Source organism: Dermacentor albipictus, chromosome 6 (genome assembly GCF_038994185.2).
Source record: "Dermacentor albipictus isolate Rhodes 1998 colony chromosome 6, USDA_Dalb.pri_finalv2, whole genome shotgun sequence".
Classification (NCBI taxonomy): Eukaryota; Metazoa; Arthropoda; class Arachnida; order Ixodida; family Ixodidae; genus Dermacentor; species Dermacentor albipictus.
In genome coordinates, this window is record NC_091826.1 from 130,234,449 (window position 1) to 130,261,593 (window position 27,145).

Below are 27,145 nucleotides of genomic sequence, written 5' to 3' on the forward strand. Positions count from 1 at the left end.
TTACTACTGTATATAGACAGTCTAGTTGCTATACATGCGAAAAATTACCATTCCTCTGACAGAATGCAACAATAGAAGCGTACACTGTAAAGCTACCCTAAAATTGAAATTGATGTGACACTGTATGAGCATACAGTATGCTTACTGTATGCTCTAGCCCTGTGTCAAGTAAAAGTTAATTGTCAATCATTTATGGTGTATTTCTGCTTATTCTGGGTCATCAAACTGTACGATGTTCCAAGTTTACACATTGTTGGCTTTTGATTGCCTATGTGATCCGTTTCCTACTTACGCATGCAGTAATCCCACTGTAATAAGGAAAAAGAGAATAGGAAATGCCGTGATAATCTTCCACATTTGATGAGGGCAGGAGCAATGGCCAATAGCATGTGGTTGAAGCTACATAAATACTCAGTTTTCACACAGCTTAATTATTCAGCAAGTAATAAAGAGCTATCCTGTGCACCTCTGCATGACCAATAAAATCTGACTACTTGACACTGCACTAAGGTTGCCGCTTGGTACTGCGCGGCAGTTCAGCTTTGGTTTTCTGATATACAGAACTGTTTACGTACCAGTAGTTTACTTTGCGATAAAATCGAGCTTGGAGCACTGGTCATTTGCACATAAATAATGCGACAGCAAATATAACAAAAGGATAGGAATATGGGTCTCTTGGAAAAAGTACATACACATTATGATTATAATGTGATGTGATGCCACAATGAAACAGAAAGCAACGCATAGAAGTGGACGGCGCTTCCATGCCACCAAGGTTATTGGACAGACAGTACTTCAGAAGTGCCCGCAACACAATGTGTTGGCAGGCTAGTTGGTGTGAATCCATAAATACTTTGTTAAGCGCAAAACAATGGACACAAGAAAGACGACCGGCACAAGGCGCTACACTCAACTGACATCACTTTATTGCGTCGCTCCTTTATAAATAGTAGAATCTAGAAGAACATGCGCAGTGAGCACCATGTGCAGAGACCACCAACAACCAATCACAAGAGCGTACTCATGCGACGGGATCCAAAAAACCATATTGAGCACTGCACAAGGTTAAAGAAGGCACACTAATGCACTGTGACCCCAATGACTGTATGAAGAAACCTTCCGATCACTCTCGGGCGGTGGTATCACAGCACTTTTTCAAAATCGTAGTATCACAAAACATGGCTTTGCACTTCCATATTTTACAATGCTGAGCCAAATGGGAACCTGTGCCTGTTGGTATGGATCGCTTATGTTCGCAATGTTTCGTGATACAATGATTTTGAAAAAGAGCCGTGATACCACCGCCAGAGAGTTATCGGAAGTTTTCTTCATACAGTCATTGGGGTCACAGTGCATTAGTGTGCTTTCTTTAACCTGGTACAGTGCTCAATATGTTTTTTTTTATTCATTCGCATGAATGTGCTTTTTTGATCAGATGTTGGTGGTTCCTGCACATGGTGTTCACAGCGCATGTAATTCTAGATTCTGCTGTCTACAAAGGAGGGACGCAATAAAGTGATGTCAGTTGAGAGTAGCGCCTTGTTCTGTCGTCTTTCTTGTGTACGTTGTTTTGTGCCAAAAAAGCAATGATGTATTCCTTGTGTGTGTTTGAAGACAGCTCCACACGCAGTAGCGATTCCAGTATTGCTGCCCAGTGGTTTAGCTCGCCGCAGTTTGAAGTGCCACAAAACCTAAGGAGAGAAACCTGCATTATAGTCTTGTTGCAAACAAGAATATAACGTGAAGTGCATTCTGAGGCCAGAAACTATAAAAAAAAATTTCATGATGCACCGCTGTGCAGGGTTTTATAGCAAAGTCAAATACATTTAGTGTAAATATCACACTATGATGGTGCACAATGGTGGTAATCTGTAATAATATAAAAGGTGCCCTAATGTTACAACAAAAGCTGACATTACTTAATAATAGCCCTGTAAAATTTAGCATGCAGGGGCACCGCTTGGTTAAACAATAGTGATGTATTGTCCATGTACACAAGTATTACCAACGCATTTCTGCCATTGTCTAAATGGCATAAATGAATGGGTGATACTTGTATACATAGATATTACATCTCTATTGTTTAACCAAGTGGGTAAACTATGTCTGCCTGACACAAGATTAGAATTAAACCATAAATTATATATAGTCACCCTAACAGTAACACCTCACTTGAACTTCACAGTAAGTAGACGCCTGTTGATGCCAGCCTCCCCCAATGCTAAACTGTGCTGCATGCTCTACAGAGAAATTATAGTGGTATCACTCAACTCTGAAGCAATTCAGGACTGCAGCACTGTAGAAGACATCTACAAATGTCCCATTTCATGTATAACAGCCTGAATTGCTTGCACATCTTACCAAGTGCAAATTAAAATTTCTTTTTGTTTAGCATTTTTGCCTGCTAGACCACAATCCAATGTCATCAATATATTAACATATTACCTCAAAGAACCTAATTTGGCTTATAGATTAACACCTTTGCATACTGCCAGAGCTGCACTCTGTCATATGCGTTGCAATCATAAAGGAGTGCTGGTCCACCAGCACTCCAATGTCACTAACAGTGATCACCTACACAGCTAAGTAAATGGTCATGATTCAGGTGGCAAACAGCTATGAGAAAAAAAAATCCACTCACCTTGTGAGCTACAATACTGCAATAACTTGAGAGAGATGGACCCATTGCAGGCGGCAGACCTCTTCTCAGCTCCAGCACAACAGCAACTTGCCTTTCAGTAAAAGAAAAGGATTGATTAGTAATGATAAGTTACCTTGTTTTTGCTGAGTATCAATACAATCTGGCTTTCATGCATATCCACTCTCCGCTTTAGTAATACAACTGAATTATTCGTCAAATAAAAGAGTCTATGATGATACCATTCGCTTCTCTTGTATGTCCAAATTTTTTCGCACTGATACCCCGTTTACTGCTTGCTTACTGACACGAATGCCTTGACTGCCCAGACATCATTCGAAGCAACACGTCTTGCTGCACCGCAAAAAGTTGCACCGAGGAAACACAGCAGGGCAGCCAGAGCAAAGAACTTTTTTTTCTGGTCACAATTAAAACGTGCACCCAAGCAAGAAAGTAACGATCACAGGTAGTGAGCGACTGCTATTGCCTCGAACGTTTATTTCCGTATTTTAACAGAAGTTCGTGTATCGGATACAGTATGCTCTCAAGCCAATACAAGCGTCAATACAAGAGCTCAACTGAACGCAGTTTTATTCTACGCTTTTAACGCGAGTGAACAAAAGGTTAGAAGTACCTCACGGAAATTTCGATCGAGCCAATCGCGCTACGACTGGAATCGATCTGAAAAGATAGGGTGATCCCTTTCCCCATTCATGCGTCATTTTTGCCCTAAGACGTTGCATAGTGGTCTTTTGAAACAATATTTCTGTTCGCGACACCGGCTTACCACACATCATCTTAACACCTACGTTATGGAAACCGAATAAGATTAAAATGGGCTTACCTCATGAGCAAGTTACGAGCGCGCGTAGACTGTTGAACACCCGTTGAGAGCAAGCAGGCCATCCGTGTACAAGCGCATACGTGCACCCAAACACAGGACAACTTCTTCGATGCCGCAGCGTGCAGAGTTTTGTACACGAAGTGAAAGACATCCAGCGCAAATATCTCCGCGCGATGACGGCAAATGACGAGCGCAGAAGCGTACACAACACAGCGACAAATTCGGAACTTTGCCAATTCGAACGTGCCGAGACCCAAGCAGCGTTACCATCCATCGTTTCTGTTCTTCGCTCCCGATGAGTCAATCTCTCTTCCTTGGGGTCTTGCTCCACTCTCGAGCACAAATCAAGAGATATTTACGGCGAATTAACAACATTTACAACACAACTCGAAAAATGCCGGCTGACTACACATATGCACCTCCGTCAGCAACTCCTAACGGCCGCGCAGCGCGCGCTGCCCCCTGGTGCCGCACTCTGTGAGCGCGGAGAACAGAACAGATTCGGTTTCGTTTTCGCATTTCTGCTTTAGTTACTGGAACTGCAAAACAATTGCTTGACAATTAATTGAATTCTAAAGTAGGAAAACGCTTTCTCTCCCACAAGTTAGTGCGTTTTATACAAAGGGAGAGAGAATTCAAAAAGCAGAAAGGCAGAGAGGTCAACCAAAGCATTCGCTACTGGCGATAGCAAACCCCTGTGCTACAATGAAATGCAAAGCAGTGCACTGCGATGCGTCCATAAGCTCTAGTACAGGGATAATTTGGGCTGGTTGGTGCATGTAATGAACGGGTAAATAATGAGTTGTGTCATAACATTACCCATGCATAAAGCACATCGAACTAATGGTGTTGCATCCTAGGTCAAAAAGAAATAAAGCTTGAATCGTTACATCTCGGCACTGGGCATTCTTTCTTTCCGTATTATTTTTTTCTTCTTTTTGACAGTATACACAGTACTAGCACGGTAATAGGTCCTTCATCTTCAGTCACCTTCCAGTAGTTTACACACATGCCAGTGCATGTTCGCGTTCTTTATTCTACCGTACAAGAACGAGCGCGCTTACCGGTCTTGTTTCAAGATGAAGCGCCAAATGTTTGCGCTTACATCTTATCGCAAGAATTAGCACATGAACAGTGAAGATTATGCGTAAAAGATTTGCCTCAATGAATGGGCAGCTATTGTCAGAGACGAGATACTTTGTAAATATCATGGGAATGAGTTCAACCAACTACATTGCAGTTCAGCAGTGCCCTTTGACACTTGGGTTAATTGCTTGCCGCATTCGAAAATTTCCTCCGACCGTTGTACTTGGATCTATTGGCCGCCAGTCCCCTTCGAGACCATTTGTTGCAAAATGTAAACGCAGTTAGGGTCATTATAGCACTCCCTGCGTTTCGGTACTGATTTAGAGTGCGCACAATTTTTGGCGTATAGAGCACCAATGTAATTCCCAGTGCACCAGCACCTGAGTGCCGCAAGCTTGTTTACGTATGCACGTATGTCCCTGGCTCTTCATTCACTTAAACATATATGCTGTGTTATTAACTACGAAGCGCTTAATTTGAGAACATTGCGAGAACACGCATATATTTGCGAATATGATCAGCGTTACTAAGCCCATATGCGCGGCAAACTGCGACCGGAATAGAAGATGCGTATATATATTTATACGATCTGTTATTGCAGCTTTTGGTAGAAGGCTAGCTCTCACATTTTGTCCGCATCTTCATAATGCGTACAGTTTGCGTGTTCAATAAAGTATTGTTAGCTGAAACTTTATGAGTACGAGCGCTCATTCAGACAGCTTAAATTTTCTCACAATATACGGATGTTCACATAACAAAAATACGGAATTCTCTCTGTTTCGTCCAAAACAGTGTATAGCCGTTATATGATTACAGTGAAAATGTCCGTAAAGCTGAATACGGAGAGCACTTTCCGTATATTAACGGCAGATTTTGCCGTATTTTTGAAATATGACATACTTTCCGTATTTTTATCTGCAGTTCTCCGTATAATGACAGAAATCCTCCGTAAAATTACGGAAATTTTTTACAGTGTACTAAATGCTGAGCATGTACATTTCCTGTGAAACTTTCCTGCCTGTTTGCAGGCACGAAAATGATGTGTTTCACTGGGAAAGCAAAGTAAACGTCACCTCCAGCATGGCTTCGAAGTGCGGACTCCATTTGATGGTGCGGACATCAAGCGCCCCTGCACCGCAGCGCTGCTTGTCGCGCACCTCTTGCTGCTTTCGCTTAAAGATGTATTTTAGCTTTTTAAGTTCGTTTTTTTTTTCTCTGCAAGGGTTCCTGCAACATAAGTAAGGTATTGTACATGGAAAGCAGCATGAGATCGCATGACATAAAATCTGCTATAAAGGAGCCTCCTCTGTCTGTTTCTGTGACTGTAGTGCAGTAGCTGAAATGCTTTATATTTTACACAATGGTTACGTAAATCCGGAAAACGTAGACAATATACCTAGCTGTGCCACCTCTGGAACTTTTTTGAAAAAAGCGTGCGATACGCCAGTGTAAACAGCGCTTTACCATGCTGTTTCTTTCACTAATAAACGCGCCTTGCTTGTGCTATCCACGAGGCTCCATCGTTCAAGCTAAGTTCCGGACAACTCATGCGCACTGATAAACTTTCTATGTAATTTTTGCGCCGCTAAATTCCATTAATACGGGAAAAAGACGTTGGAGGGGGGGGGGTGCTGCGTCACATACGACACGCTAGACGTGCACGTAACTGCGAATGTTTGTAAAGATGTTGCTAACAGATAGAGGCACGGCTTGCAGGAAGGTCGTGTGTACTCTCAAAATAAACAACCGTGGATCATGCAGTCAAGCATTGGGCCGTGGTTTTGTTGCGTTGCTTTTTCGGACGAGACTCTCCGCCCGGAGAACAACGTCGATCTCACCACACACGGATGCTTCAAAAGCGGCAAGACATTAGCATTGGAAAAGCTACCGCTACGAAATCGTGACCTAAGTATAGCGTCATTTTTTTTCATTGACAACGCGCGAACTAAATGACTGCTCCACATGTAGCACCAAATACGAAAGTACAGTGCTTTCGGTTGAGGTACTTGCGGGAGGTGCTGAACAAGTTTTTTCCGGATATATTTCAGGATACCTACTCCCGGGAAACACATACGTATAACCTTAGGAAAACCACCTATTTCAGTGAAGGGATTCGAACCAACTACGGCAAGCAAATATTTACGCACCTTATTCCGTCATTTCTAAACTCTTACATGACGGCCATGAGCATAGTGAATGAAAGCCGATCAGTAGCAATATTTAAAAAAAAAAGACACATGCTTATCTAATGGCGCTTCAAACATGACATTTTTTTCTCTTTCTCTTCCGTGTAAGACTTGCTTCTATTGTATACTTTCTTCCAGAACTGTATTGTGCCTCAAAATTCACCCATGAAAATTTCTTGTCGATAAGCTGTTTATGTGAATTGTGTTCTAGTTCACTTATTAAAACCACAGCTTAGTTCTTTTTTTTCTCCTCTGCATTTATGTATTACATGATGTATTACATAAAGATAATATTTTTATGTATTATGTATTAGAGGCTGAGTGTACTGCAATAATTTAGTTGTTCTTTTCTTCTTCCTTTTTTACTACATTGATGCATTACAGAGTGACACGCTGAGTGTTGTGCAATATCGTGGTCTGGGCGGGGATTGGCGCATTGTCAGGCATTCAGATGCCTTTTCGCCACCCCTTCCCAATGTACCACTGGATATGTATGCTGAACTGATGATGAAATAAACCATTCATTCATTCATTGTTCCCAATCTCCGTTCATGCGAGGTGCTTCTTGTTAAGGTCTTTGAACAGAGGGTGCAAGTAGTTGTATACGCTGCGTCAAATAGTAGCTAATTATCGCGGTGGCTAGGACGTTGCATTTGGCGCGACGCTCGAGGATGGCGGATGAAAGCACATGATGAGATCACTTCCGTTGTGCCGCTTATTGGTTTAGCAGTTTTGCGACCAGGGTCGCGCGACTGCAAAATCGAGCAGTTAGCTGCTGGCCCAATGTAGTCGCTTTGCCAGCAGAGCGATTGTTTGCGACTATTTGCGACTATTTGCGACTGATCGTCTTGCGACCAAACTGGTCGCGCTACCGCTGTCAGTGGCCGGTGAGAATGAACCTTAATAGGAATGTGCCAGCCTTCAATGGGCCTCTCGCCAACTTGCGTCACTGAGTGTGCGGCAAGCGATAGAACAATTCGCACTGTTCGCAGGCACCGGCGCTCATCTCGGAGGCCACTAGCGGACTTGTCGGCAGCGCCATTGGATAACGGGAAGAAAGAAGCGCGAGACCCGGTTTCTCAGCGTTCGGACGCGCGCCACGCATTTGAAGGCCACGCGCAGGCTTTGCGATGGCTCTGCCAGATGGCAGTTCTTAGGGGAGTGCGAAAGAGGAGCCCAGCTGCAGCGCACGCCTCATACGTGACTCGTTTCAGTGATGGCAATATGTTGTGCCGCCGTGCTGATTCAATGCTTAACGCATTATGTCGAGTCATCGAGAGATTGGTTCGCAAGTGGTACTGTTAATTATGCGGCCGATGTCTACGTTCCATGACGGCCTATTGGTGATAGCCCTATGTACTTGTGCGAGTGAACACAGTGCAGTCTGGTACTATTGATGAAGAAATGAAGTAATTAGTATTAGGTTTAGAAGACAAAATACTTGCATATATTTGCATTTGTTGCTATCGGAATTCATGCTCCAGTTAGAAATTTGAGCAAGGTCACTTTGTAGTTTACAAAATTCATCTAGACTAGCAATATTGAGGTACATTACGCAACCGACTGCAAATAGCTTACTAAAGGAAAAGTGAAAACGGATGGGTGAGTTAAAAAAGTAATAAAAAACAGGAGCCCATGGACAGACCCTGGATGTTTCAGGTGAACAAGATGAAAATGAATTGCTAGCTACTACGTACTGCAAACCATCTTGTTGAAAGATTTATCTTCAAGAACATTTTGGTGAAGGCGCTGCTCATTAAAATTCAGAGAAAATCGTGAGAAATAGTGTCAAAGCTTCATCATCATCATCATCATTATCATCCTGGTTACGCCCACTGCAGGGCAATGGCCTCTCCCTTACTTCTCCAACCCCGGTCATGTACTAATGGTGGCCATGTCGTCCCTGCAAACTTCTTAATCTCATCCGCCCATCTAACTTTCTGCCGCCCCCTGCTACGCGTCCCTTCCTTTGGAATCCAGTCCGTAACCCTTAATGACCATCGGTGATCTTCCCTCCGCATTACATGTCCTGCCCATGCCCATTTATTTTTCTTGATTTCAACTAAGATGTCATTAACTCACGTTTGTCCCGTTACCCAATCTGCTCTTTTCTTATCCCTCAACGTTACAGCCATCATTCTTCTTTTCATAGCTCGTTGTGTCGTCCTCAATTTAAGCAGAACCCTTTTCGCAAGCCTCCAGCTTTCTGCCCCGTAGGTGAGTACTGGTAAGAGCCAGCTATTATAGTTTTCTCTTGAGGGATAATGGCAACCTGCTGTTCATGATGTGAGAATGCCTGCCAAACGCACCCCAGCACATTCTTATTCTTCTGATTATTTCCGCCTCATGATTCGGATCCGCCGTCACTACCTGCCCTAAGTAGATGTATTCCCTTACCACTTCCAGTGCCTCGCTACCTATTGTAAATTGCTGTTGTCTTCCGAGACTGGTAAATATTACTTTAGTTTTCTGCAGGTTAATTTTTAGACCCACTCTTCTGCTTTGCTTCTCCAGGTAAGTGAGCATACATTGCAATTGGTCCCCTGAGTTACTAAGCAAGGCAATATCACCAGCGCATCGCAAGTACCGAAGGTATTCTCCATTAACTTTTATCCCCAATTCTTCTGGTCTCTGAATACCTCCTGTAAACACGCTGTGAATAGCATTGGAGAGATCGTATCTCCCTGCCTGAGGCCTTCTTTATTGGGATTTTGTTGCTTTCTTTATGGAGGACTGTGGTGGCTGTGGAACCTCTATAGATATATTTCAGCATTTTTACATACGGTTCGCCTACACCCAGATTCCGTAAAGTCCCCATGACTGCTGAGGTTTCGACAGAATCAAACGTTTTCTCGTAATCAATGAAAGCTATATATAAGGGTTGGTTATATACCGCACATTTCTCTATCACCTGATTGATAGTGTGATTATGGTCTATGGTTGAGTAGCCTTTACGGAATCCTGACTGGTCCTTTGCTTGACAGAAGTCTAAGGTGTTCCTGATTCTATTTGCGATTATCTTAGTAAATATTTTGTACGCAACGGACAGTACGATCAGCTTACTGTCCGTACTGATCCGAGCTGATCGATCTTTAATTCTTCAAGTCTTTGGCGTCCCCTTTCTTGTGGATTAGGATTATTTTAGCGTTCTTGCAAGATTCCGGTACGCTCGAGGTCATGATGCATTGCGTGTACAGGGTGGCCAGTTTCTCTAGAACAATCTGCCCACCATCCTTTAACAAATCTGCGGTTACCTGATCCTCCCCTGTGGCCTTCCCCCTTTACATAGCTCCCAAGGCTTTCTTTACTTCCTCCGGCGTTACCTGGGGGATTTCGAATTCCTCTAGTCTATTCTCTCTTCCATTATCGTCGAGGTTGCCCAGGTACTGTATAAATCTCTATAGAACTCCTCAGCCACTTGAAATATCTCATCCATATTAGTAATGATATTGCCGGCTTTGTCTCTTAACGCATACATTTGATTCTTGCCATTTCCTAGTCTCTTCTTTACTGGTTTTAGGCTTCCTACGTTCCCGAGAGCATGTTCAGTTCTATCCATACTATACTTACTTATGTCAGCTGTCTTACGCTTGTTGATTAACTTCGAAAGTTACGCCAGTTCTATTCTAGCTGTAGAGTTAGAGGCTTTCATACATTTATCAAAGTGGGTTAAAATGTTGTCACCTGTTGTGGCGGTGTAGGAGCTTCGCCAGTGCCTGGCTAAGCCCTAAGGCGATTGTCAAATCCCTGCCTTGTACGCCTTATTTCCTTGCGAGCGCAGCGCAAGAAGGTCCGTGTACCATGCACTGGGTGTACCTTGAGGAAACCCAGGAGACCAAATTATTCCGCAGTTCCTAATTACTGCGTGCTTTATAATCATATTGTGGTTTTGGCATGGAAAGCCGCAAAAGGTGAATTTTTTATAAAAATGAAATTAGCATCGAAATCAGAATCGACATGTACATAAGTCGTTAATAAAAGAATGGAGCTTCGCAAGAAATCGATTTTTTTAAAGAACCGTGGCAGACGAGTTTGATTCTATAAGGTTAAAAGCCTGCGGAAAAATGATGTGTTCAGAGATCTTACTTGGAGTGTTAGTAAGAGAGTTTGGAAGAATGGTTTAGGGAAATTGGAGATTACCTGACTTCTGGATTGAAATCAGTTGCCCTAAGTACCTCTTACTGGGCAGGATTGAGCACTGTAAAGATTCACACAATATCATGGACGAAGAGACGCTTGTGCACTTCAGGATTTCTGAATTCATCAAACCTGGACCTGCAGAAGAAGAATAAATCTTCCAATTTGTTTTTTTAACACCAATCCAGTCCGTAAACATTGAATCCATTATTTCGAGATCATAACAAGGTACAGGTGGGTGTGTGCTATAATGTGTATTTTTTCTGAAATTAATGGATCGCTACTACCGCTGTTCATCGTGTTCGAGAAATTACGAGGATGTGAGCGCTACAGCTCTCGTAAGGAAACAATAAAGAAATTTTCTTATGTGTTGTACACAACTCATTTGTATTCGGTGTTAGCATGGTAGCTAATGGGACCAGTTATCGTGTCTGTTAGTACGTTTTGCGCGACGGTATAGAAGCTACTTTTAAGGCAAAAGCCTTATATACCCCACGAAGTGGAAAATTCGGCGAACGTGTGGCGTTACCATCCGATGGCAAGAAAACCCTCGTGACCATGTGATGACGTCCCGTGCCCGGCGCTGGACCTGTTGCGGCTCGCGCTGTAAGGGTGAATAGCGACGCCGTCGGACGGACGCCGTGGCCCATACCCAAAGCAAAATGACTTTGCGCAATTCCAAAATTGAGTTGACCCACGTTTAAGACCGGCGTGGCCCGTAATTGATTTGTCCCGACCACAAGATTTGCATGGCCTACCCTCAAGATTGTCTTCGCCGAATTCGAAAATTTTAGTCACTCACGTTCAAAACTGACCTGGCGCGCGGAAGCGCAAAATTGGCCTTACACATCCCTAAAATTTGGTTTACCCACCCCGAAAATTGATTTAGCTCAATTCGATTATTGAGTAGGCCTACGTTCAAAACCGACCTGGCCCACTCCCAAAATTCACTTGGCCCACCACAGAAATTTTCGTGGTCCTTCCTCAAAATTGACTTTGTCCAATACGAGCACCAAGAGAAAAAAAAGTATTGCGCGGAAGAATTAAGAATGCTTTCGCATTCAAGGCGCATAGGGAGACTTAAGGGTCCCTGCAACTTTTGCTTTTTGTAGGTGTTGCAGCAAGTTGAGCCGCGGTGAATGCTAATAAAACACTATATATATATATTTGTTGTAATATTTTCTATAATGCGCATGATTTATTTTTGTGTGTTAATCAGTTTTTATCAATGGTCATCTTCAGGAATTTGGCGTTTATTCAACAATGATACGTTTGATTTCAGCCGCAGTGGCAGTTACGTAGGCTTTAGAGTTGAGGATAGGGCGAGTTGATATTGCGTTCTAAAACTGGTGCAGCGCAACAAGGAAGCCGGCCAGAAGAAGGCGATACGCGCCGAGCGCCACGAGCGGCCAGTCGCGCGGCAATTGTGCGCGTGCATTTGCGGGCTGCTTTCACGCTCGGAAAATACACTTTTACGCAGCACTAACGGAAAGCTGTATCGGGAGTTTTTCATGTCGCTCTACTATCTTCTCATTTACACTTTTTATCTAAATATATTATTTGCTAGGTTGATTATTTATTGATACTAATAATCTAATTAGGCGGAATGAAACTGTGGCGACGAGCGATCACGTAGATCGGTAAATTCTCGGGCTCTCGCAGGAGAGGAAAAACCGACGCTCCTTCTTTTAGCGTAGCATTCATTTAATGCCCCTTTCGGAACGCAATTCATCGCGGATTGCACGCCGGAGCGTGCAATCCGCTCGTGTTCGTGTAGACGCGAGCGTCTACGTAATTCTCATGCGACGCCGATGCTGCAGCCGCTACTGAGGGCTTCCCCCCTAGAGAGGAGTAAAGTTCGGCGAACGATAGAAAGTCCACGTGAGGCGGCGTGTCTTGGCGTTTGGTCTTTGGTGTCACGTGCGGAAGCAGCGGCGAAGGATGCAGTAGGGTTGCGTCGCATATTGGTGGAGCCGATGGCGCGGGTGGTTCAATGAAGGCAGGTTTGAGACGTTCCAGAGTAATCGTGCTGATCGGCCGATGACATTCACGACAAAAGACGTCGGACGACGCTCGAGAACACAATATGGCACGGAGTAGTGTGGCTGCAAAGGCTTCCGCACGGCACAGTTACGCACGAAAACGTGGGTAGTAGAGGTGAGTGCGGTGAAACGTACGGAGACTTTGCTTCTTGCGAACTTGTAGGCACGGGGTGTACCTGGCTGAAGAAAGCTTGCAGTTCGGCAACCTAGCCGGCAGGCGATGGTATAGGTGTTTTGGTGGCGGCGGCAAAGAAATCGCAAGGAAGGCGCAGGTGAGTGCCTTAGACTAGCTCAGCACAGGATCAGCCTAGGTCGCTCTTGAGTGCGGCGCTGATGCCAAGTGAGACTAGAGGCAAATGTAGAGCCCACTTCTCCGGCGATTCATGCGCCATGAGGGAGGCCTTGAGATGCGGGTGAAAAGATTCAACTAGTCCATTGGACTGCGGGTGGTAAGCAGTCGTGCGAAAACGTGTCGTTCCGAGTAGTTTAAGTAGCCCGTTGAAGAGTGCTGAGTCAAACTGCCGACTGCGATCGCTGATTATTGTGGATGGGCAGCCGAACCTTGCGATCCATGTAGACACGAAAGCTGCTGCAACAGTAGGCGCTGAGATGTCAGATATAGGTGTAGCTTCTGGCCACCGTGTATAGCGGTCGATGCATGTCAGCATGTAGCAGTAACCTTTCGAAGGAGGGAGAGGGCCGATGAGGTCCAGGTGTGCGGTGTCAAAACGAACATCCAGTGGAAGAACAGACTTGGCAGGCGGAATGGGGTGACGCTTGATCTTAGAGCGTTGACACGACAAACAGCAGCGAACCCAATCGCGAACTTGCGCGTTTAGCCGTGGCCAAACGAAACTACTGGAAAGAAGCTTCTGTGTCGCGCGTATGCCAGGATGCGACAGGTTGCGCACGGCTTCGAATAGACGTCTGCGAAGGGAGGCTGGAATGTATGGTCGAGGTATGGCCTAGAAATGTCACAGGTGACGGATGTACCATCTGGATCATAATGACGTCCTTCAATTTCAGGGATGTTGACGAATTTCGTAGTGTACGATGTTCGGTGTCGTCGTGCTGTTGACTGGCGAGTAAATGGACATCGCTGATGACAGGTTCCGACGTCAACGTGGAAATCGCATTGACGCTACTCAGAACGTCGGCTGGAACGTCGTCGGTGCCTTTGATGTGGCGGTATGTTGTTGTAAACTCGGAGATGTGGGAAAGGTGTCCAATCTCACGGGGCGAGTAACAGGACACCGAACGTTTCGTTGCGTTCACAAGGGGCTTATGGTCAGTCAAGACAGTGAATGCACGGCCTTCTAGGAAATGGCGAAAGTGTCTGATAGCCAGGTAAACGGCGAGAAATTGACGGCCAAACGCACTGTAGCGAGACTGCGCAGGCTTCAGTTTCTTGGAGAAAAAGGCGAGTGAATGCCACGCATTGTCGATGAATTGCTGCAGAACGGCACCAACGGCGGTGTTTGGAGCGGCCGTCATGATGGCAGTGGGCGCGTCTGGCTTTGGGTGTCTAAGCAGCGTGGCGTCGGTGAGGACAGAATTGACTCTTGTGAAAGCGTCGGTGGCCTCTTCAATCCACTGAAGCAATTGTTTACATGTGTTTACCAGCAGAGCGTCTAGCGGAGCCAGAAGTCATGCGCAATTGGGAATTAATGGGCGGTAGAAATTGACAAAACCGAGATATTGGCGAAGCTTGGTGAGTGTGGTAGGTCAGGGAACGTTTTCGATGACGCAAATCTCGGACGGCAGTGGTCGAATGCCGTTAGCGTCAACGATATGACCGAGGAACTCGAGTTTGGTTTGACTGAAGTCCGTCTTGGCGGCGGCGATGACAATTTCTTTACTGGCAAGGCGTGAAAACAACAACCGCAAGTGGGGAAGATGTTCTTCTGCGGAAGAGCTTGCCACGAGAAGGTCGTCAATGCATGCGTTAACGAAAGGCAAGCCTCGGGTGACAGAATCGACGAAATGTTGAAAGGATTGGCCCGCGTTCCGTAAACCGAAAGGCATGCGGAGAAATTCGAAAAGACCGAAGGGTGTGGTGATGGCGGTCTTGGGAAGGTCTTCTTCAGCGACCGGTAGTTGATGATAGGCGCGAACGAGATCGATCTTAGAAAAGATCGTCGCACCGTGCAACGCTACCGTGCAGTCCTGAATGTTTGGTAAAGGGTAACGATCAGGAACTGTGAAGTTACTTAGTGCCCGGTAACCGCCGCATGGGCGCCAGTCTCCCGTCTTCTTAGGAACCATGTGAAGTGGTGATGCCCACTTACTGGAGGAAGGGCGGATGATGCCAAATTGCAGCATGTGTTCGAACTCCGCGCGAGCGATCTTGAGCTTCTCCGGGGACAAACGCCGGGGCCGGAAATAGACCGGTGGGCCGGATGTGAAGATGTGATGGCACACGTTATGTTGCACCGGTTGCGTCCAGTTGGGTAGGCTCGTCAAAGTGGGAAACTCGCGTAGAATCGCGGCGAAAGGTTCGTCCAACACGGCAGAAATAGGTGCGATTGGCTATGTACCTGATGATGGGACGCCGGGAACGGATAGCTGGGTCACGGAGTCGATGAGACGGCGTTGCTGGACGTCGACAAAAAGTCAGTAGTTGTGCAAGAAGTCTGCTCCAATGACTGCACGACGGACGTCGGTAATCAGGAAAATCCAGCGGAACGCTCGTCGAAGGCCAAGGTTTAGCATGACGGAGCGTGACGAGGAAACTGGAATCCTGGTGCCGTTGACGGCTTGCAAAAACGACACGGGTGTCGCTTTCCAGTCCGAGTAGTGGGCGGGGAGAATGCTGACGTCAACTCCTGTCTCGACTAAGAACCGTTGTCCCGTAACTCTTTCCGTCATGTAGGAAAGGCGACTTGTGTGTTGGGCCGGACCACTCGTCGCCGTTAGAGGTCGGCCGGCCTGTTTCCCTGCCAAGCACAGGGACGCCGACACTGACGAGCGTCGTTTCCAGAACGTCGGTGGTAGTAGCAAAGGCCAGACGTTGTAGTTAATGTTCCATTGAGGATGCCCATGCGTCTTGATTTGCTGGAACCACGGCTGCGTGGGCGACGAGATGTGCGGCGATGTTCCGCTCCACAGATGATGCGTTCAAGGCGCTCACACAAGGAGTCGAGCGAAGATTGCGCTGCTGAAGAGCAGGGAAGATTTTGCAGGGTGGTTGTATTGTCACCCGGAGACGTTGCCGTGGCTGCGATAGTTGGGCTGGCTACTTCCATGACTTTGTCGGCCAAAGCGGCAAGTCCGGTAAGGTCCATGGTAGAGGCGGTCGCGAGGACATCGGCATGTTAGCCGGGAGTCACTGCAAAAACAATTTGCACAACAGCGCGTCGTCGATGGATCTCAAGCTATTTCCGAGCAGCTGCCTCATACGGCGAAGAAGTTGACTAGGGCGTTGGTCGCCGAGTTTTTCAGCGGACAGAAATTGCTGGATGCGAGAACGCTGTGAAGCTGCTCTGCGCTGTAGCAGGGCTACCTTGAGATCGTCATAGGCGGCGGCAGACCATTGGGAGTTCAACAAATCTGCTACTTTGTCAATGGCTGCGGGCGAGAGCGCTACAACGGCGTAATGAAACTTTAAGGCTTGAGAGCGGATAACAGCGACTGAAAATTGCGATTCGGCCTGAAGAAACTGCGCCGAATGATGCTGGTCCCCGTACTTTGGGAGGCGGACAGCGATGGCCGAGCAGGAGGGCTCACCGCGTTCCTCGGAAGGGTTCTGGCCTTGAGCTCTCGTAGCGTAAGTCTGGTACATGGTCGTATCTACCACAGGGGCGTATGGCAGTATCACGTCCGCGGTCATCAAACTGTGGCGACGAGTGACCACGTAGACCGGTAAAGTATCGGGCTCTCGCAGGAGAGGAAAAACCGACGCTCCTTCTCTTAGCGTAGCATTCTTTTAACGCCCCTTTTGGAACGCTAGCCTGTGCCGGAGCGTGCGAGCCGCTCGTGCCTCGTGTAGACGCGAGCGTCTACGTAATTCTCATGCGACGCCGATGCTGCTGCCGCTACAAAACAAATAATTTGAGTATCTCCAAGCGACGGCAAACAACATTACTTTGGTTATGTCCAGTCACGTGGCAGTGGCATATTTTTAAACTCTGGCTAAAGTTAGCTAGGGTACACTGTATAGGTGTTGCTTCTTTCAATAAAGTACCAGTTGTAGTTTAGCGCCGCGATCCTGTTGTTCTTCTCTCTGTCACCATCTGTATGCGTTGTTAACCGCATTAAGATGCTTTACCAGGTAGCCCAGCGAACGATCCCTGTGAATATCACTCTTGTTTGAAGAAAAAGATAGCTGTGATGATCATTCTTTTCTTTCCTTTATTTATATGCATGAGCCTATATGTGCTTCCAAAAAATCGGCACCTAGGTGCGAGAACTTTGTACTGATGGTTAATTAATTTCCCACGAGTTTCTTTCTATTACGAAAGAGATGTTCTCCTGGTGCAGTGAATTTCTTACAAACAGGTGGGTGGGCCGAAGTGCATTTGCAGACCAATCCCGCTGATAGTGCAGTCGACACTTATATGGCAAGGGGGCGGCTTGGCATGTACGCTGAGTATGTGCACTGGGGACAATTGGTGTGTTCCACTGAGTGTTAGTTTCCTTCAAATCTGATATCTTGGCACCAGAAACATTCTGATTCACTTATTATAAATATAAACAGTACAGCGCATATTCCCCACATAACTGTTTCCTACATAACATTAGCATTAGTCACACAACCATTCCTCGCAAATTTTGAATTTTTGGAATTACGTAAGCGTCAAACTATGGCTAAATGTGCATTTTTTTTTGCTTTTTGTGTGCAAGAGGGTAAACCCGCATATATAAGGTATGCCGCTTTGTTAATCTTATGATCCACGACTGTATCACCAGAGGCTAGGAAACTGCACCAAAATAGCAATCTTTCATGCGAATCAATGAAATCTTACCAAAACAGGTCGAGAGAACGGTAATGAACATAAATATCTATACAAGGAACAACAGTTACAAAGCAGACAGCGTTTTTCCATAGCTGCCCTAGTGGACTGGCAGGAACATTGAAAAAAAAAACGCTGATTAGCTACGTTGATTAACAATCTACGTTCTGTCACGCTACACCAGTGTGCGAAGAATCAGTTTACAGAATAAAATACATTTACTTTATTTAGGTTTCGACTACATTTTAGCATGGATGTTACCCGAGGAGCTAGAATTTTGAATACAATTTCGCTGTCAGACCTTGACCTGCTTTTCTAAACTGTTTCACAGAACCTCTCCGTGGTGGCCTTGTTTGAAAACTTGACGGCGGGGAACTATTGCGTTCGGGTAAGCATCGTCCCTGTCCTGCTGCATGAGGCTTTTTGTAGCATGCTCCTACCTGGAAAAGGGAAAACGATGCGATAGAAAGGTCAAGCACCCTGAGTAGTCCTTCTTATTACAATAGATACCTTACAAAACATTATCTCCAGGGTGCAACTTTTTCTACTTCTATTATGTGCTTGCTATGGAGATATCTAAATAAAGGAATGCATTTGTTTGAAACACTCGTGTTCTGAACATCTGACTGTGCATTCCGGCACGGGGCCACCAAGAAATGGAATACAGCACACATTTTCAGAGTCGCATGAGAGCAGAATCCAGAGTTTGTATGCTATGAGCACCGGTTCGCATTAGGTGATTTGTAACCTTGCGAATCAATTAATGTTAGCTCCCGCTGTGACATCCAAAGTTTTTTGCTATATTCATTGATTCTGCTAGCCCTTGTGAACAAATGTGGTGAACATTTACGTGGCGTAGCTTTCTTAGTGCGCGGAGAACAGAGTTTTGAAGTTAGGTTCAAATATTCACCGCATTGTTCCTGTTGTCTACGCACAGCAGTATGATGCCTACATCGTGGTGCATTATACACTGTAAATACCACACAGAACAAATTTCACCAAGAGTCGAGAGTAGTGACAATCAGAGAAGTTTGACGCGTTGTGAAATGTACAAAATTCTTCGTAGTTGACGGGGGATTCGTGCCAGCCGGTATTTCTTGTACGATGCGGCCTTCTTCGAGATCCGTCCCGGAACGTGCGAGAGCTGGGCGCATGCTACTGAGGTTGGGCCCGTACATACTTCTGAAAGAAAGAACAGTGGCCTGGAACAGTTCTCGGGGTTATACGGAACAGAACTGACCTGCCGCAAATGCTTTCTTTATACTTAAAAAGAAAAGTATTGCGGAAGCTGCTTTCTCCTTCACATAATGTCTTTTATTACGTAATATTAGAAATTGAGTTCTTTCTTTTTCCGTGTGCTCATTCAGGACGTTAGACCTCATGATACTAACTTCCATTTGGCATAGGAGGCTCGTAGCGCGGTTTCGCACAGGTAAAGTGCCACTCGTAGTACGCGCCTGTCATCCTCCGGTGTTAAGCTGCGCCCAAGCTCCGTACGCATCAGCTGAGTGCAGCCGTGTTTAGGGAGCAGATTCGCAGATTCATGCAAAAGATAGTGCTTAGCAGCGCGAACAGTGCGTTATTAACCTGCAGGGGTGGCTGAAATATGACTATTTCACGGTAATTGGTGCTGCGTACGCTGCTGTTATCCTGCGAGCTTAGATATTGATTCGCTGAGGAGAATTACACTTTAGTAGCCATCAAGTGGCGCTCTCACGATTTCGGATAAGCGTAGCACGCACGTATTTTGTCTGGCGCAGAAGCGACAGTACTCGTGTGACCACAATGCGCTGTGATCATGCGCATATTCGTCATCGGAGACACTGCTGGGTTTCTGTCATTTCCTGAACTAGGTTCGCTTCCAATGTTCTTGCGAAGTGTAATGTGAAACAAAGAGGGCCTGCCAGACTGCAAAAAAGAAACTGTCAGAAAAACTTGCGCACGCTATTGTGATAGAAAGAGAGAGAGAGAGAGAGAAACGTCTTTATTGAAATGCCGTGGGGTAGGTGATTGGGGACAGAAAGGCCATAGGATGAGAAAGGCGTGAAAAAGGAAAATAAAGTGAGCAAATATATGATGCCGCAGCTCGTGTAAGAAGCCCGCCGTGGTTGGTCAGTGGCTATGGTGTTGGGCTGCTGAGCACGAAGTCGCGGGATCGAATACCGGCCACGGCGGCTGCATTTAGACGGGGGCGAACTGCGAGAACACCTATGTACTTAGATTTAAGTGCACGCTGACGCCACCATGTTGACGCTGCAGGCATGCAGCCTGACGCGTGACAAAGTCTGCGCGGTTAGTATATTCGCCTACTCGGCGCTCACCAAAGGAAGTATACCTCTTTGAGGCGTACTTCTGCCATTTTGTCAAGAACTTGTCAGACGTAGCGCTTCCTCGCACTGGCCTACTGAAGAAGGGCGTCGTTTTCAGTTGGAGCCGTGAACAGCAGGCCTTTTCAACCTAACGTAACCTCACCTAATGAACCCACCAGTTCTAGCAAATTTCGACCCGTCAACCAGCACTTATGTTGGTACCGATGTCAGTGGCCACACCATAGGCGCCGTTCTCGCACAACAGCAACATGGCCTAGACTACGTTGTCGCCTACGCAATCCGCCTTCAGTCGCCGTCGGAGCGAAATTCCTCTACGATAGAATGCGAGTGCTTTGCTGGTCTGGGACATCGTAAAATTTTGAACGTGCCAGTATGGTATTCACTTCTTAGTTATTACAGATCACCATGCACTTCGCTGGCTTTCCTCACTCAAGAACCCCACTGGTCGCATTGGTCATTGGGCACTACACCCACAAGAATACACATTTTCTGTGTTCTAGAAATCTCGACATCTTCGCTACGAAGCTGACAGTTTGTGTGTATATCGCACCGATGTCAGTGCCATAGAAATTGCAATCAGCAGACCGTCGAGCGTGCGTTGCAGCAATCGGCTCGGGGTTGCTGGTACTGTACTCGACGATATTAGGTTGATGAGTTTAGTGGAATGATACGAAACACATCATTTTGACATTTGTATTCCGCGGGGCGCCCCGCACCAAACTGCACAAACCGCACGGGAAGTGGCAAAGCTTTTTACGCGGTGCAATGCGGACGGACGAGACCGGCCGGCTGCGAAAAAAACCAGGACATGCGAGGTGCGTTCGCCTTGTTTACAGAGGTGAGGTCGGCTCGTTTACACTAAAGCAGCATTTGCTCGAGTAAAACAGCTGTACGCACTGAAATGCGTGCTCCTGGTATGAGAGGTGGTTCTATTGTGCAATTATTGGCGCATACACGAAGCGCAACACACACGCGTGACAAAGAATGAACGACACGTGTGCATCGCGCTGCAAATATACGCCAAGAATGTTAACTTACCAAATCACCAAAATTCGCTGTGTTGCTTGTGCGATTGCTCTGACTATGCGGGTCTAGAACAATGTGTTGAAAACAGTAAATAGTAGCATATTCAATTTGCCCGCTGCAGCCTGGTATTTCCCTACTCCGTCCGTTTTCTTTTTAAAATGTTTTGACGGCTTTCTGATTGTTTGCGCAAGGTCGATTGATGTGCTAGTGTTCATTGTTATGTAGTAAGCGAGAACATCGTGCGCTCCCGCTGATGTGACAGCTGTGATAGCTTCAGCATTTACCGCCCACAATATGCTGCTTGTTCTATCAGCCTTAGTCAGCGTGAAGAGTGTAAATTTCTTTTTGTACGTTTAATAAGCGCTATGTGATAGTAAGTTAACCTGAGTAGTATGAAGATATAAAGAAAAATGTGTTGTTGTAATACAAAGTGCAATATGTGAATAATTACTTTGCAAGTTTGCCATTATGCGATTACGATTTTGCCTTATACGATGAGTGCAGTAAAAATAACATGTTGTTACTCTTAACAACTTGTTGCCTTTCCAGTGGCCTTGAATTATGTCCCCCAAGCCTCCAAGAACCAGTACTAATCCCCTGCAGCCACCATCCACTGCTCATCCATTCCCCTGTAGGAAATAAACTTGATCTAGAAGCTCGTGCATCTTGAATCCTTCTCCACTTGCAGATTTGCAGCTACGAAGCAGCTGTTATGTTTGCGGTATAAATGGTACAAATAAGCTTTACATAAAATGTGCGCATGTGAACATTTGAAATGCATTTAAATCGACGTTTCTTCACCGCATATATCGAAAACGTGCAGCTGCTGCGAACGATGGTTAGTCATGAATGACGGCCACAGTTAACGGTCACTGACCTAACTGCAGGCACGATAGTTCTCTTGGCGGCAATCACTATTCTTCTGGTTTCGGCCGCCAAAATGTGCTCACCTAATTATTCACCACACGTGTGTGAAGTTTTCTTTAAACGCCCTTTAAAGCATTTCTTGCCTTCCGGCCTACGCGAGGAAAGTTCATGGATATGCTGAAAAATATTGCACCGGTATTTGTTGCAAGGTAATGCGCGCTTGCACGTGAACTCTTGAGCTGTTCGAGCAACGGACGTAGTCAGGATTTACTTGGAGGGATCGATGAGGGGTTCTACTCTTTTTTTTACGATGCTCGCAGCAGCTAATGCACGGCATTGACACTAGCGTGGCGTATTCACTGTTGCAGGTTTTCGCCGAGTGTCCCCTCTTGTTGAATATCTTTTTAACTGTAGTATGAGGTCGGACCAGACGGCATTTTGCTATCACAGCGGCGCCGCTCACGACTACAAATACTCCTTGTTGTGCGGCTTAAGCCGCTATACCAGCGCTGACCAACTTTTGCACTGTTTCCTTGTTGCGTTTTCTTTGCTAAGCGTGCTTTTCCTTTGCGCTCTTCTGTTATGATTGTAGCATCGGTATGCTGTTTTTAAGAAGGGGGATATGACACGTGCGCTGGTTTAGCTTTCTTGTGTGACCTCTTTTGCTCCGGCTAACAAAGTATAAGCGTTACCGCTAAGCGCAGGACGCGCCTACATGTATCGGAAGGTTCGCGAATGTTATTGATGGTTCTATCCTTTGTTTGTTGCCATCGAACTTTGCGTAATCTTAGCGTTTGTGCTACGCAAATTGTGTAGTGCTTTCAGGAACACACGCGGGTACCAGAGATTTTCGTGGAACTTTCCACGACTCATGTACAAAAGCCTACGCGCTTCCCCACAGATGAGGTTTCGACGATCGCCGACTGTGTTCGCAGATATCGTTGTGCTTTCAGTGTAGCTTGTTTTCATGGGCACAGGTTCGTCCAATAAATAGTGTCGTCGTTCGCAGTTTTGCGACTGTTTTCTTCATCATCACAAAAACGTGACGAAATCGCGAAAGGAAAACAGTTATAAAGCTGCGCTCTAATTTCGCATTAGGGAGTATAGTAATCGTCGGTGAATTTTTTTTTCTGGCAGGAAATGATGAAATCTCTGAAAAAGTGTAAGGCGGGAAATTTCACATCATGGGGCGAGAAGCGGTACGTCAAGCCATAACTTTAAGTGCGAATGAATACTCTGAAGCGAGCAGCTCTGTTATGGGTCAATTATTTTATTGTATTTCCTGTCGGTGAGTGGTCCATTCCTGCTTGTCACGGCCCGACACAAGCAAAAAAAGAAAAGCAAGAGAAATAAGGAGGAATCTTCCTTTTGGGGATGTTTATCGTCGGCTGTTCTATTCATATTCAATCGGTGGTGCAAATATGACTTCGTGGTGGGAGGTTGCTTTTTACGAGCATTGGGAAGGCGACGTTTATTGTTTATTTTGTCAAGAGGCGTTATAGTTCAATTGACAAAACCCTCAGATAGCAGAGCACCGCAGCTAGAGGACACAGAGCTTCGGCTACACGGGCACAAGGCTTCCAACCACTCGTTGTCGTCGTATTTCTCAAAGCAGTGCCTGCTGCTCCTTCTTCTCCAGTACAATTGCCTCCCCGGAGGAGAGGAGCTGTCTAGGCGACCTACAGGCAAGATAGCACAGGTGGATCAAAGTATGGCTTCAGCCGCTGAACACGCACGATTTCGTGCCCTCGGCGGCGCTTATCGGAAGGCGGCTGAAGGGGTTCTACCAAATAGTTCACAAGAGACGTTTGACTGACGACACGGTAGGGACCCTGGTACTTGGACACAAGCTTGGGTGAAAGTCAAGGGCTGGCAGCGGGAATCCAAAGCCAGACTAGTGAGTGGTGCCGGAGAAGAGGGAATATCCCGAAGGTTCTTCTGTCACTGCTGATCTTCAGAAGTAAATCTGCGGGTGAGCTTTCGGCACTCTTCCGCGTGTGCAGCAGCGTCGGACAGGGTAGTAGCCTCCGTTGTGTCAGGGCGATACGGAAGGATGGTGTGCATTGTGAAGGAAGGCTCACGTCCGTAGAGAAGAAAGAACGGGGAAAATTCTGTAGTGGTCTGTGTGGTGGTATTATAGCGTACCTAACGAAGGGCAGAATATGGTCCCTATTGGTTTGGTCAGATGCGACGTACATGGCTAACATATCACCAAGAGTGCCGTTAAAGCGCTCAGTCATGCCATTCGTTTGCGAGTGGTATGCAGTAGTGGTACGGTGAATTACGTTGCATTCCTTGAGCAGGGCTTCTATAACATCAGAGAGAAAGAGGCGGCCTGTGTCGCTCAGCCATCCTCTGGGGGAAAATGGAGAAGTATGATGTTACGCAGAAGGAACCAGGCAACATCCCGCGCAGATGCGTTGCGCAGAGGCGAAGTTTCGGCGTATCATGTGAGATGGTCTATCGCTACTATCACCCAGCGGTTACCATCTGAAGTACTCGGAGGGGCCCATAAAGATCAGCTCTGACCCGTTCAAAGGCCCGTCCTGGACAAGGCAATGGTTGCAGTGAAATAGCTAAGGCATGAGGTGTATTCTTGCAGCGTTGGCAAGCGAGGCCGGAGCCGACATATTGGAGGACGAATCGGCACATCCCGCGCCAGTAATAACGAATTCGCAGGCACGCGTATGTTTTTGGTACTTCTGCATGTGCGCATTGCGGGCCACCGTGAAACGCTGCACATATGTCCGACCGTAGATGCCGAGGAACCACGAGTAACCATGTGCGCCCATCCGAGAGTTAGTTACCGAGGTATAGGAGCCCGTCACGAACAGCAAAGTGGTGTGCTTGGCGACGCAATGTATGGCCACTAGAAGGCCCTGATGGGTCTGACAGAAAATCCAGCATAGCAAAACCCATGGATCCTTCTGCTGCTCCGAAAGCATATCCGTGGTGGTGAGGGAGGACTCGCATATTTGTACTTTCTGATGATTGTGCTGGCCTGACACTGGGGAGCGAGACAAGGCATGGGCATGCGAAGTTTTACTGCCAGAGCGATACAGCACTCAAATATCATACTCTTGGAGGCGAAGCGCCCATCGAGCAAGGTGACCTGAAGAATCTTTCAAGGACGCAACCAGCGGAGTGCATGGTGGTCCGTGATGACGTCGAATGGGCAGCCGTAGAGGTAAGGACGAAACTTAGTTATTAACCCCAATGATAGTGAGGCATTCTTTTTCGGTAATGGAATATAGTTTGCTTCCGCTTGCGTGAGTGCGCGGCTAACGAAGGCAACGACATATTCATCGAAGCCAGTCTTTCATTGTGCATGATCAGCGCCAATGGCGACGCCACTTGCATCCGTGTGTATTTCTGTCGGTGTGCTTGGGTCAAAATGTCGGAGTATGAGGGGTGAGGTCAGAAGACGACGCAGCGTCGTGAATGCGGCATCGCAAACTGGCGGCCAGGCCAAGAGGTCGTGGTTACCCGACAGAAGCTGTGTCAAAGGCGCTATTATAGTGGCGAAGTTGCGGATGAAACGACGAAAATAGGAGCATAATTCGATGAAGCTGCGGAGTTCTTTTGTGGTCTTTGGTCGTGGGAATTCGGCAACGGCTTGGAGTTTGGTTGGATCTGGGAGCACACCATCTTTCGAAACAACGTGGCCAAGGATGATTTGCTGCAGGGCGGCGAAGCAACACTTCTTTAAGTTGAGCTTGCGTTCAGCATCGGCAAGGCAAGTGAGCACGCGTTTGAGTCGGAACAGGTGAGAAGAAAAGTCCGGGTAAAGATGACAATGTCATCGAGATAACAAAGGCATGTCTGCCATATGAGGCCCTCGAGGATGTTATCCATCATTCTTTCAAACGCTGCAGGCGCATCACAGGGGCCAAAGTGCATTACGGTAAATTAATATTGACACGTGAACTCGTTGACCTTTTTTTTCCCGGACCATCGAGCAAGCATTCGTCTTCAACAGCTGCCCCCGGAGCACGGAGACGACCAAGACCTGAGAAGACCAAGAAGATTGTGGCCAAGGCAACCACAATGGCAGCCCCAGTGTCACCCACCGTATTTCAACAGCCCCCTGCTTTCCGTGGAGCTACGTCGGAGGATCCGGAATCCTGGCTCGAAACCTTAGAAAGGATCCCAACCTTGAACAACTGGACCTCTGAGGATAAGCTACGGCATGTGTACTTCTCCTTGGAAGATGCCGTGAGGACTTGCTTCGAGAACCGGGAGTCCACCCTTACAACATCGGACCTGTTCCGCACTAACTTCCTGAAGACGTTCACGAGCGTTGTCCGTGAAGAAAGGGCCGAAGTTCTGCTGGAAACCCGAGGCAAACTACCCAATGAGACAATTGCCATCTTCAAGGAAGAGATGACCCGTCTTTTCCGGCACGCTGACCCGGTAATGTGCGAAGAGAAAAAAGTGCGTTTTTTGATGCGAAGCGTAAAGCAAGAACTTTTCGCCGGTCTGATCCGAAACCCACCGAAGACCGCAGCCGAGTTCTTGGCAGAGGTAACGACGATTAAGAAAACTTTAGAGATGCACACTAGGCAATATAACCGTCAAGTGCTCACGCCTCAGTGCGCCATCCAAGCACTGTGCTCCGATGATTTCGAAGAGAGCATCACGGCCATTGTGCGCGAAGAACTGCGCAAGGTCTTGCCTTCGTTGCAGCCTCAACTGGCCTCGATCGCCGACATCGGGAAAGATGAGGTTCAGCGATCGCTTGGAGTTCCTGAGGTGCAACCTCAAGTACCGCATCCCCAGCCAGAAGAGACGACCTACGCCGCCGTCGCACGCCGTTAAGGTGCCCCTCCGCGACCAGGCGAGGGCCCTGTAACGCCGCAATTCCGTCGTCCGCCGCCGCCAGCACGCCCACCCGTCGCCCAGTGCACCTACGCGAGGAAGACGGACATTTGGCGCGCCCCGACCACCGCCCGCTCTGCTACCACTGCGGCCAAGCTGGCCATGTGTATTGCCGATGCCCATACCACGACCTGCGATTGCGAGACTTCGCCGTCAACG

The 27,145-nt window shown here is 46.8% G+C and overlaps 1 protein-coding gene across 5 annotated transcripts in view; it reads left to right on the plus strand.

Moving 5' to 3' along the window:
* LOC139061367 (uncharacterized) overlaps positions 1 to 27,145 on the plus strand; it is a 409,988-nt gene that overhangs the window by 254,064 nt on the left and 128,779 nt on the right. For all 5 annotated transcript variants that reach the window (XM_070541329.1, XM_070541330.1, XM_070541328.1 and 2 more), the window contains one exon: positions 18,217 to 18,273. In XM_070541329.1, coding sequence (XP_070397430.1) covers positions 18,217 to 18,273 — 57 coding nt within the window. The remainder of the gene's footprint in view (positions 1 to 18,216; positions 18,274 to 27,145) is intronic.